Here is an 11,978-nt window from a genome sequence, read left to right on the forward strand (position 1 = left end):
AGATTATGATGTCATAAAAACGAAGATAGCAAAATTACTTAACCCATGGCGGTAGTTAGAGTAAACAAACTTACACAGATTGTGGAGATTGATCTGAAACAGTGGTCTATAACCTCTGATCCACACTCAATCCATTGAAGCATTGGGTCAGTTTGATTGAACGGAACTTTTGGAGCACACTCCAAGTTGTTCTGACGCTGCCGTTCGAAAACAGACAGAAAAGTTTAAACGGTTTTGATCTTAAGAGAAGAAGTGAGATATTCACAAAGATATATATAATTCTTTCTCGTATACATCTTTTACTTAATTTAGATTTGTCATTTATATGTGTATTTTATTGTAACAGTAATATATTTTTGTTTCGTGTACCTGGCAAGTTAGATGTATAATTAGTTTGTTTAAGTTTTTCATGGCTTCATGCTTGTTTTTATGTAAAGTAAGAAATTTATAGTGAAAGAATATAGAGTGTGTGGCTTGAGAGAATTGATACTTTTCAGACTTGGCTTACTCGAAGTAGAATGAATAATTTATTCATATTCATTTAAGAAAATGGAATCGAGCTCATTTGCATCAAATAATTCATGAATTACTTAATGTAAATGAGCTTGAGTCCATCTTCATTAAATAATTCTAACAGTTATGACACCGCATGGTGCTGTTTTTGAAGATTTGGCTTTACAGAACAATACCGTTGTTTCTGAAAATATAATCGAAGTCTTAAGATTGCATGAATAAACAATTTTATCCTATTCATTCTGATCTGCTTCCAACTTCGCAGACACTCATTTTGATCTTTGTCTAGATTTTAAACTGACAGACGATATTATAAATGATGAAAAGACATTAAAAATGTATTATTTTTTCAGATTTAATAAGTTTAAATTTTCTTACAATTTATTTTCAGCAATTGTACATAGCATTGACCCGTTCAATATCACTTTTGGTCATTCCTTTCTTCTTGAAAGGGTCTAACAAAACCTGCCCGTTTCTGGCCACCATGGTGTCTTTTCCATTCTTGGAGAAGGCTGTATTGCCGTAAATCATAATGGAATCGTAGTCAAACGGGTTGTACAAGATATTTTGGTATGGAGTAAGCTTGAAAAAGGCATGTTCCAAACCTAAGCGTAAAAAAATGTTTAGATATTTTACATCAAGCATGTCAAAAAAAATTTATTAAAGATTCATTTATTACATTAATAAAGGCTTAGCCCTTTAATGGGCCAATTGTTTCTAGTAAAGGTAAATTAAAGTATTTTTGGAATTGAAATTGTTTTAAGAACAGTAATTGGTATAAGAAAAAAAAACTCATTTAGTTTATAAAAATGCCGTTTTTTTGGTGGTAAATATATTTAACAAGACCTATTAGGAACTTATTGACTTTTATTTTTCTTTGTATATAAAATAAATTTTATAAATGCTACAAACTTCAAAAGAAATTATGTATTTTATAACTTTTATACGTTTTTTTAAACTAACAAATGGTTACCAATTTTACTCAAACGCTCTTCAAGAAAGCTGAAGTTATTAACAAATGGAAACCTAAATTAATAGCTGTAAAAAGTGGTGGTAAGTATACTTACCACGGCCTTCCAAAGGGTTAAAATCTCATTAATAAAATGTGATTTTTTTTCCAACAAGAAATAAGAAAGAATTAAATGTAGCAAAATATTTTTTAATTCATTTAGTATTTCAGTTTAAGAAATTTCAATTTAAATAAGAGATTAAATGTTAAACAAATATTAATTATAATGAAGCCCTTAACAAATAAACCAAACTTGAAAATTTAGCGCATTACTTAAAAATGATAATAATAATTGTTCCATAGCAAAATATTGTTGCACCATAGAAATGTTAAGAGTGGGAAGCATTTCTCTAATATTATAAACCTTCTTGCATTTCATTGTGGTCTTTTTTCGCCGCGTGAGATAGAATGGGATTTCTTTAAATGAAGAGGATTTCTTAAACTTCCGAAAAATATTGAATGGATAAAAATTTATTCATAAATTTTTATTTCTTGAATTCATGATCATACAGTCCCTGGCCAAGTTATTAGACTCACACTAAGATTCTTAGTAACATTTTAATTATCAGTTGATACTATGCAGCTATATTGTTTTTAAGCGACTGAAACCGGTTTGATTTTGTTTACGTTCGTGTATCAATTGGTTAAATTGGGTATGTAAAAATGAAAGTATTGGGAAAAATAAATATAAAATATATATTATATCAGGTATTACATTAATATATTATAATACGGCCGGGATAGCCTGGTTGATAGGGCACTGGGCCCATGTCCAAGAGGTCGTGGGTTCGATCCCTGCCGGCCGAAGACTCCATGTGTTCCCATAACAAATCAATACCTCTGGTAGAACTATCCAGGAGTTTCCTTGTCTTCTGGATTAGTTCAAAATTACAAGGCTACGGAGTTGAACATTAGTAGTCGTAAACCCAAAATTGGGTCGGCTGTTCAAGGACGGTTATAAAATATAAAATAAAAAATATATTATAATGAATGACGATGGCTCAGGGGATAGAGCGTTCGCCTTCCAATGAGGCGAACCGGGGTCGAATCCCAGTTGATACGAATTCCGCATCCGGCTTGCGTTGACCACAGTGCTGACGTGAAATATCCTCAGTGGTAGACGGATCATGGGTTAGAGTCCCCTTGCCGTCAGGCAAACCGTGGGAGGTTCTCGTGGTCTTCTTTCCCATGTAACGCAAATGGGAGTTAGCTCCATCAAAAAGTCCTCCACGAAGTCAAATTTCTCTCAATACTTGATCCAAGAGCTCCCTTGTCTTCTGGATTGGGTTCAAAATTACAAGGCTACGGATTTGAATATTAGTAGTCGTAATCCCATTAAATTGAGTCGATTGTTCAACGACGGTTATAAAATAAAATATATTATAATAATTAGACCAAATTATTAGACGCCCTGTAGTTTTTTAATAATTACATGTTTTGCACGAGTTTATATGCAGTGCTTTTATCTTTAAACATACTTGTAATGAATTTTTATTCAGGAGATTTTTTATATTATTCCGATTTGTATTTATTTGTAACGTATTGCATTACAATGTTAGCCTTGGTATACGAACGTTAAAAAGTGCAAACCGTTTTCTGTCAAATAGCAGCAATAAAGGCTTACAGTATCACCTACTGATAATTAAGATTTTACATAGAATCTTATAGTGCGTCTAATAATTTAAACAGGGACCGTATTTTACAATGACTATTCGTAATTTCTACTTATACAAACTGTTACTTCATATTACTATGAGCAAAAAAAATGGGAATTCTTTAAATCAAATGAATTTTTTAAGCTACCGAAAATATTGAATGGATAGCAAATTATTCATAAATAATCTTATCAATTTGTAATACCTTTAAATAAAGAAAATTAAAAATCAATTAAAAAATTATTTTATTTACGATACAAATACTCACCATTTTGTACATTTTCTAGGTAGAGGATCAAATATTTATCTCTGTCTGATCTGCTCTGCTCGTGGAAGAATCCAAGCGCATGCCCCAACTCGTGAACGACTGTACCTATATAGTGGCACCCGTAACCAAGAGATAAATCCTGTGCACCACCAACTGTGCCCACTTGAGAATAGCACCTATAATTAGAGTCAGGATTGAGATGAACATAGTAAAAATACATTTTAATTATCAAGTGTAATAATCATTCCTGTTATTTATCTATTTCCTTTCATTGTACAGATCACGATATATTGTAGATAGATTGTTTCTTTATCTGCTGTAACAGATATTTTTAGAAACCCTGCCTACATTTATTTCCAAAATAAGCAAGCAACATGCCTTAGTGGAATGTAATTGTGTAGTGGTAGATACGCTACAGTACTCCCCCTCCAGAATTATATCTGTGATAGAATTCGATACACGGATACTACTAGTTGCTGTGTTTGTTACAGACCGGGATAATTGGATTAAGGCCACCGGGTTTTGAACATTAGTCATGAAAGCTGCATTAAGATCATGGTCATACCTGCCAACTCTTCCGGAAGATTTTATTTTCATATTCAAAGTGGTAGTAATTATATACTATTTTTTCCTTTATAATCTTAATTGTTAAATGATATTGATCACCACTATTCTTACAAAAATTAAGCACATAAATTAATATGCGTTACTATCATGGTTGTCAACTTAAGTTTTCTCAAATACAACGCATTTGTTTGCTGAAAATTGAAGTTTTAATTCCATTTTAATACCACTGGGAAAAATAATAATGGAAGGGATTAAAAGTTGACAGGTATGCATAGTTGCTCCTATGTTGCCTTTAGCAGTCTAGTGGATTCGTTGTGAGTAGTATGTGGGGCACTATAGACACGGAAGTGAAGTCAACCGGAGCTTATTTCTGCCCCAACCGGAAGTTGCTTATTTCTGCCCACCTACAGACCGGAAGTTGCTTATTTCTGCCCACATACAAACCGGAAGTTGCTTATTTCTGCCCACTTGCTTATTTCTGCCCGCCTGAAAATCGAAACTTCGTCTGCAGCGTCATGGGGAGCTTATTTCTTTTTTTCTTAAGCCTAATATATTTTTAGTTTCGGTTTCTGTTTTTAATTTAGTTTCGTTCTTTTAAATATTATTTAATTTATTAGTTTTTGAGGGTGGCAACACTTATTATTTTAATATTAGTTTTTAAGGATGGCAACATTTAGAAACTTTGTTATTTGGGGGAGAAATTGTGTATTATGAAGTTATGACGTCATCTTTTATTACATAACACATAAATGATATCATGCTTTTGATCTAGTGGTGCCATCTATGTGAGAATAAAATAACTTTAAATCTATTTTAATATTTAAATTTATTTTATTATTTAATATAAATATAATTAAGGCTGAGGATCGAACTCACGCCATCAAAAAGCCTTCGTGGGTTAGTAGTTGGATATCATAACCACTGACCTACGAATGCTTGGTGAGATATGTACAAATAAGTTAGACCTTTATATATTGAACACAATCAAATGTCATTTTTGAACCCTGAAGACAAGCGAACTCCTAGATCTTGAAACAATGCATGTCTTCGAAGAGGGCTTTGAGACGTTGTCTAAAGAGGAAAACCACGAAAACCTTCTATGATTAATCCAACGACAAGAAGGGGGTTGTGAAAACTGAACAAATGGTTTTGGTTGCACCTAATTTTTAGTTTTGAAAGACGCATTAATATAGATATTTAATGAATATAAATTTTATTTTAATGAAAAAAAATATCTAATTTAAAAAAACTAATATATAACAATATATCTGCGGTGTTCATTCAATCAAATATTTAAATACATTAATAAACATTATTAATATATATATATATATTTGTTTTATCTTTAAACTTATAATTTTATCAACTAAAATAATTTAATTTTATTAAAATATAAAATTACTTATTTTTTAACATTAAGAAGAAAAAAATTTCAGTTAGTTTAATTGTTATTAGAAAATGAATAACTACATATTTACCTTACATTATCAATTTTAGATAAAATTACTTTACAATTTCAGAAGAATTATTTGAAATCTAAGAAACATGTAATGGGGAATTTTCGCTGCTATAAATTAATTTACACATTCATTTTATTATTCATTTTATTTAATATTATAATAATGCAAATAACTTACTTTATTTTCAAATTAAGAGTATATTTAAAAAGTATCTTTACGGATACTGATTACGGAACTTGGGAGAGCCATGATTTTTATTTCTCACAAAATTTTTACAAAGATAAGTTCTGGTCACGACGATTTAGCTTTATCTATATCAACTAATTAGAATCACAAGTTTAACATATTAGTTTATACTGATATCAGAGTGTGGGTTTCTCATGAAATGTAAGAAGATAACTCTCACAGTGTGTCATTTGAGTTTTATCCGGATAGGAGGATTTTATCAATATGTGAAAGTATATCACTGTTTATTGATCGTGGGATTATAACTCTTTCTCACAAAAATTGACAAGATAGGTATGCATTGAGTTTTATCTTTATTTTATTAGTTAATCACAACCGTGCGGATATAGCTTATATACATACACGAGGGTATGGGAAGAACATAGTTAGAGCTTATCTGTATAGATGAGTATTGATAATAATCAGTATATAGAGAGCTGCTTCGTGGTAAACTATTAAGTTGAGAATATTATACTAGGCGTAGTGGTATCGTTAGGATTAGTTTATTTTGCCGAGTATATTCGGTGTGTTCGTCTTATAAAGGATAAAGCATGTCAAAGCGATCAAGAGATTCTGAAAAAGTAAGAAATATTTCTTTCGTTATTTTATAAATCAATTTCTAGTTAAATTAATTGTTTTTTTATTTTACTTATTGATTAATTTTTCTATATTATTTAAATTAAATGAAGCATCTTAAGTTTAATTATTTGTTATTTATATTTCATTAAATAATAATTTACATACATATTATATTGTTTCTGTATGGCGATAAGTACGATGTAGAACTTTGTTAAAACATGCTATTGAAATTATTTACCTTTGAGTTTTGATTTTATTTCATTTAAAATTCTTTTGTATATTTGAGTTAATAAGCTGTTTTTATTTATAAAATTCGCAAGGTTATTTTTATACAACATTTGTATGTTTGAATTATTTTACTGCTTTTTTTTTGTTAATTTTATTGTGAAATATTTTTTTATTTTTATAGTATGATGATGAGGGAAGTGAATTTAATTTTAATGAAACAGGTTTCGAGTTCAATGAAATAGATGATGAGGTAATAATAGGTTATTTTATTTTATTTTATTTTTGTAGAAAAAAATATTAATATCAATTTAACATAGTTATTTTTTAATCTACAATTTTTATTATAGCTTTTGGGAGAACTCACGCAAGAATTTTTCGAAGATGATAAACATTTAATCGGAGATATCACGCAAGGTTTTGCGGAGGCGACTCAGGTGTTTCAAAATTTACCACTTTATTTCCAAGTGGGATCGGGATTTGAGGTAATACTTTAATTTGTAATATTCTGTGACTTAAAAATTATATATGTAAGAAAGTTTTCCTAATAATATTATTTTCTTTTCAATTGATTTAGTGGGGGAATTCTCTTTTTATTACAATGTTATTTATTAACCTATTGATTCTTTTTTATTATATCAGACACAACCTGGACCCTCTAAGGAAGAATCAGCATATGTAGAAGGAGTACAGACTACAGCAGCTGAAGTGAGTTTTTTCATTTAATGTTTCATTTTATAGACGGAGTTAAATCTCTGTTTTCGTTTTGCATTCTTAATTATTTTCTTAAATGTTTTATTGTTATAAAATTTTATTATTGACATATTTTTTGAATTAAGCAAACAGAAAGGGTTGGGTCATATTTTATTAATTTTTCAATATGTACTTTTTCGTCATAGTTTAACTATCTTTTGTTTTTTATTATTCAGAATTTAAAGCGTAAAATTGATGATGGTCCGCAGCCAAATACGACTAAATACTTTGATGAAGAGGAGAAGAGACAACCTGTAAGCTTAATTACTTTTTATGGTTACATTTAAAATTAATTACATGTAACAAGTTTTCTGATTTATTTTTTTCTTTTCCTATTAGAATGTTAAGCGAAGAAGGTCTTCTGTAGACGATGAGAATGAAGATGTATGTTAGAGTTTTTTATGTTTGTTAATTATTATTATTATTCTAAATACAAGACATTAAATATATGTTTCCTTTTTATTAGCATTTTCTTAGGTTCAATTTGATTGAGAGGAAGAGACGCTCTGTGAAGAAGTATGATAGCGATGAAGTAATTTATGATGTGATTTTCACTTCTGAGCCCAACGGTGTTTCGTTGCGTAAGGTTCACGAAGGGATATACACTCTTTTTTCACGGATCATTGATCAGGCTACTGTTAATTTAAATCCCCACGATCTCATTAGAATATTAATCAACTCAGGAGTTTTGAATAATCCACTCTCCATAAGACTAACCCCTGTTGCAGAAATTACACCGGAAAAAATAATAGCTGAAATAGAAAAAGTTGCCCAATCAGGGAAAGATATTAAGTTTGATTCTTCGTTAAAAATTGACATCGTGACAATCAGAAGACCCAGAGGCAGCGGTAGAGTTAAGGTAACGAATCTCGCTCAAAGTGTCATTATTAAGAAAGGAGTGATTGAAATTAACAACAGGGATGATCTTTGTTGCGCTAGAGCTATTGTTGTAGCCCTCTCTTATCTTAATAACGATGTGAGGAAGACGCATATTAGAAGAGGAGATAGGCCCCTGCAGAGAAAGTTAGCACTGGAGCTACATGAAAAAGCTAACGTGCCCCTAGGTTCTTGTGGATTCACTGAAATAGAGATGTTTGCTCAAGCCTTGGATGTTCAGATTTTTGTCATAGATGCTGGAAATTTCAATAAGGTGAGATTTACTTGTACTGTAATGAATATTTCTTAATTTCAATAAGGTGAGATTTACTTGTACGGTAATGAATATTTTTTATTGAATTCAAACTAAAATTTTGCTTTATTTTCCTCCCGAATATTGATGTAATTTTTTTCTTTAGATTGTACATAGAGGCTTGGAGAGAGAGAGGAAGCTGTATCTATGGAAGATCGAAAACCATTACCATGCTATAAATAGCATGACAGCTTTGTTAGGAACATCGTACTATTGCTCCTTTTGTGATTTAGGTTACAAAAACCTCTCGACACACAGATGTAAAAATCGATGCCATACGTGTTTCAGTGATAATTGTAAAGCAATATCGAGAATCAGTTGTCCAGACTGCAACAAAATTTGCAAATCAAAAGAGTGTTTTGACAGACACAAAGAAATAGGAAAAAAGCAAAATTCTTTTTGTGATCGATTTGGCTTGTGCCCTGACTGTTACAAAATTTATAAGAAGAGTTCACCCCACATTTGTGGCCAAACATTTTGTAAAAATTGCAAAAAAAATTGTGATCCTATGGAGCATTTATGTTTTATTAAGAGGAAAGAGAGAAAAACTGCACATCATGAAAAATATATATTTTTTGACATTGAAGCTGATCAAAGTTCAGGAGAACACTTAGCAAACTTTATCGTGATGCAGTATTTCGATGGAACTGAAAAGGTGTTTTCAGGGTATGACTGTCTGGATAAGTTTGGGGAATTTTTATTTTCTGCAACACACAAAGGATATACAGTCATCGCACATAATATGCAAGGGTATGACGGTATGTTTCTTCTTAATTACCTAATACGACAGTCAGTAAAACCCAAAGTGATCATGAGGGGTTCTAAACTTCTTTGCATCACAGTACAATCTTTGAGCATAAGAGTGATTGATTCTCTCAATTTTTTTGCGATGAGTTTAGCAAAGCTGCCCAAAAGTTTTGGACAGGAAGAGGTGAAGAAAGGGTATTTTCCTCATCTTCTCAATACCAAGTAATTATTTTCTATATTTTTTTTGTACTCTGTTTTCTTTATCAAAAATAAATTAAATATTAATTTTTATTTGTCCTTTTAGAGAGAATCAAGAATATTTGGGGTTGATACCGAATCGCGAGATGTACTGTTATAATCAAATGAGTCCAGACGAACGTGTTAAGTTTATGGAGTGGTATGACGAACACAAGTTTGAAACTTTCAATTTTCGGAAGGAAATAGACGAATATTGCAGGTAATGAACTATTAATTGAATTGTAATATACTTGAACAATTTAATGCCAGTATTTAATTTTTCATAAGATTTTTTTTCTTTTTTTTTTTTTTAGATCTGACGTAGACATTCTGCGAAGATGTTGTTTGAAATTTAGAGAAGAGTTTATTTCTACGAATAAGACAGATCCCTTCACCTTCGTAACGATTGCTTCAGCTTGTATGGGTGTGTATACCAGTTTACACATGAAAGAAAATACAATGTCTGTGATGCCCCCAAACGGCTATGTAAATAATACCAATGCTAGTGAAATAGCAGCCCAATGGATAGCCTACATGGAAAAAAAGAGACAGGTACAATTTGTTTTAAATTTTCAATTTATTCTAAACCCTTTACTTTTAAAGTTGTTAGAGTTATTCTTACTTTTGGTTTTAGGAAAATGTATACAAAGTTCACAGAGAGATAGGGGTGAAATTAAGATACGAGGGTACTTCGTAGATGGATATCAACCTGAAGAAAAGATAATATACGAATTTCATGGATGTTTTTATCATGGTTGTGACATTTGTTTTCACGATGCTTCCATTCACCCTCTCTATAACCGTCCTATGTGGGCAATTAAACGCGAAACTTTAAGGAAGGAGTTTGAATTGAATCAGGCTGGTTATGTTGTTGTCTCTATTTGGGAACACGATTTCATAAAACTAAAGAAAGAAGATAAAGGACTTCAGGAATTTCTCTTAACATTTAAAGTAATTATTATGCCTTAATTGTTTTTATAAAATGGATGCAATTCGATTATTTTTCTCATTTTGTTTCTTTTCTTTTCTTTAGGCTAAACATCGTCTTAATCCTAGAGATGCTTTTTATGGGGGGAGAACGGGTGCCGCAACATTGTATCACTGTGTTGAAGGAAATGAGAAAATCAAATACATTGATTTTACATCGCTTTACCCTTATGTCAATAAGTACTGTGCATATCCTGTAGGCCATCCTGAGATCATTCTCGAAAACTTCGAATCGATCGAAAAATATTTCGGTCTTATTTATTGCAAAATATTGCCTCCAAGATCTTTATTTCATCCTGTTTTACCCTTCAAATCAAATGGAAAACTAGTTTTCGGTCTATGTTTAATATGCATCACCACAAGAAACCAAAGTGTATGTGACCATACAGAAGATGAGCGGTGCTTAGAGGGTACGTGGACAACTTTAGAAATAAGCAAGGCATTAGAATGTGGCTATGAACTTAAAGAAATTTTCGAAATATATAATTTCAAGGAACAGTCCACCGATTTATTTCGGTCTTACATTGACACTTTCTTAAAAATAAAGCAGGAAGCTTCAGGTTGGCCAGCTGGTTGTGAAAATGAAGAAGAAAAATTGCAATACATTGAGGATTACTTCACTCGTGAAGGAATTCAGTTAGATTTTTCTAAGATTGGACTGAATCCAGGTCAACGATCCCTTTCAAAACTCATGCTAAACTCCTTATGGGGAAAATTTGGACAGGACCAGGACAAGCTTCAAACTGTGTTTGTGTCGACTCTGGCCGAGTTTAACAACTATTTTGCTGATAAGAAGAATGAAGTAAGTCATATTACATTTATTAATATATTAACAAAGAAATATTGTGCTTATTAAATACAACGACTACATGATTTTTTTTTATTTTTTCTAGATTCATAATGTATCATTTCCTACAGATGAGATTGCACTTATGCAATACAAGATTAAGAAGGAGTATCTCGGCAGTAATCCGGAGACGAATCTTTTTATAGCTGCGTTCACGACTTCACACGCAAGGCTCAAATTGTACAGCGAGATAGAAAAACTAGGGGAAAAGGTACTTTATTATGATACAGACTCAATCATTTACATTTCAGATGAAACGAATGATCCACCTCTCGGCAACTATTTGGGCGAATTCACGAATGAGCTACCTGCCGGAGACTATATAACGGAGTTTGTATCTGCAGGCCCTAAAAACTACGCCTATAAAACATGTTCAGGTAAAACAGCTTGCAAAATTCGAGGATTTACCTTAAATTTTGAGAATTCACAAATTTTAAATTTTTCAACCCTGAGAGATGTCGTGACAGAAAATGAGAGAGGTACATTAGTTACTCTAAACCCTAGAAAAATAAGCCGTGATTTGAAAGGTGCTAGAGTTGTAAACAGGAGAGAAGAGAAAAGATATAAGTTCAACTTTGACAAACGTGTAATCTTAGAAGATTTTAAAACCTATCCATATGGTTATTGATGACTGCAGCAACAACAACATTGTTTTAGGGTTAGCCTAACGGTATCCCTTTGACTTCAACTGTCCACCAAAGAGAGGATTAGGGCTCC

The 11,978-nt window shown here is 31.5% G+C and overlaps 2 protein-coding genes and 1 long non-coding RNA gene across 3 annotated transcripts; 2 read left to right on the forward strand and 1 right to left on the reverse strand.

The window, feature by feature from the left end:
- Nucleotides 1–850: 850 nt before the first annotated feature.
- Nucleotides 851–3,621, reverse strand: LOC107443454 (astacin-like metalloprotease toxin 5; the record flags this gene model as incomplete). The annotated part of the gene is given in 2 exon segments (XM_043052714.2): nucleotides 851–1,118; nucleotides 3,446–3,621. Coding segments are annotated over 2 exon segments (394 nt in total), but the record flags the coding sequence as incomplete, so codon positions are not given.
- A 3,049-nt stretch (nucleotides 3,622–6,670) lies between these two features.
- LOC139425922 (uncharacterized) lies at nucleotides 6,671–7,508 on the forward strand. The gene is made up of 4 exons (XR_011637045.1): nucleotides 6,671–6,754; nucleotides 6,852–6,986; nucleotides 7,144–7,209; nucleotides 7,431–7,508. It is a non-coding gene; the product is annotated as an uncharacterized lncRNA (long non-coding RNA).
- A 2,026-nt stretch (nucleotides 7,509–9,534) lies between these two features.
- Nucleotides 9,535–11,889, forward strand: LOC122271445 (uncharacterized). The gene is made up of 5 exons (XM_043052715.2): nucleotides 9,535–9,647; nucleotides 9,742–9,979; nucleotides 10,031–10,378; nucleotides 10,461–11,216; nucleotides 11,308–11,889. Exons 1-5 carry the CDS (start codon nucleotides 9,535–9,537, stop codon nucleotides 11,887–11,889), a joined length of 2,037 nt encoding a protein of 678 aa, XP_042908649.2.
- The last annotated feature ends 89 nt before the right edge of the window (nucleotides 11,890–11,978 follow it).

The sequence above is a fragment of the Parasteatoda tepidariorum genome, chromosome 6, assembly GCF_043381705.1.
Source record: "Parasteatoda tepidariorum isolate YZ-2023 chromosome 6, CAS_Ptep_4.0, whole genome shotgun sequence".
In the NCBI taxonomy this organism is placed as follows: domain Eukaryota; kingdom Metazoa; phylum Arthropoda; class Arachnida; order Araneae; family Theridiidae; genus Parasteatoda; species Parasteatoda tepidariorum.

What these genes read in the sequence shown, in the direction of transcription:
- LOC122271445 (XM_043052715.2), top strand. Translation starts at nt 9,535, where the DNA reads ATGTACTGTTATAATCAAATGAGTCCAGACGAACGTGTTAAGTTTATG. An exon ending in GAAATAGACGAATATTGCAG is followed by an intron (nt 9,648 to 9,741) that starts GTAATGAACTAT and finishes TTTTTTTTTTAG; the next exon opens with ATCTGACGTAGACATTCTGC. An exon ending in AATTTCTCTTAACATTTAAA is followed by an intron (nt 10,379 to 10,460) that starts GTAATTATTATG and finishes TCTTTTCTTTAG; the next exon opens with GCTAAACATCGTCTTAATCC.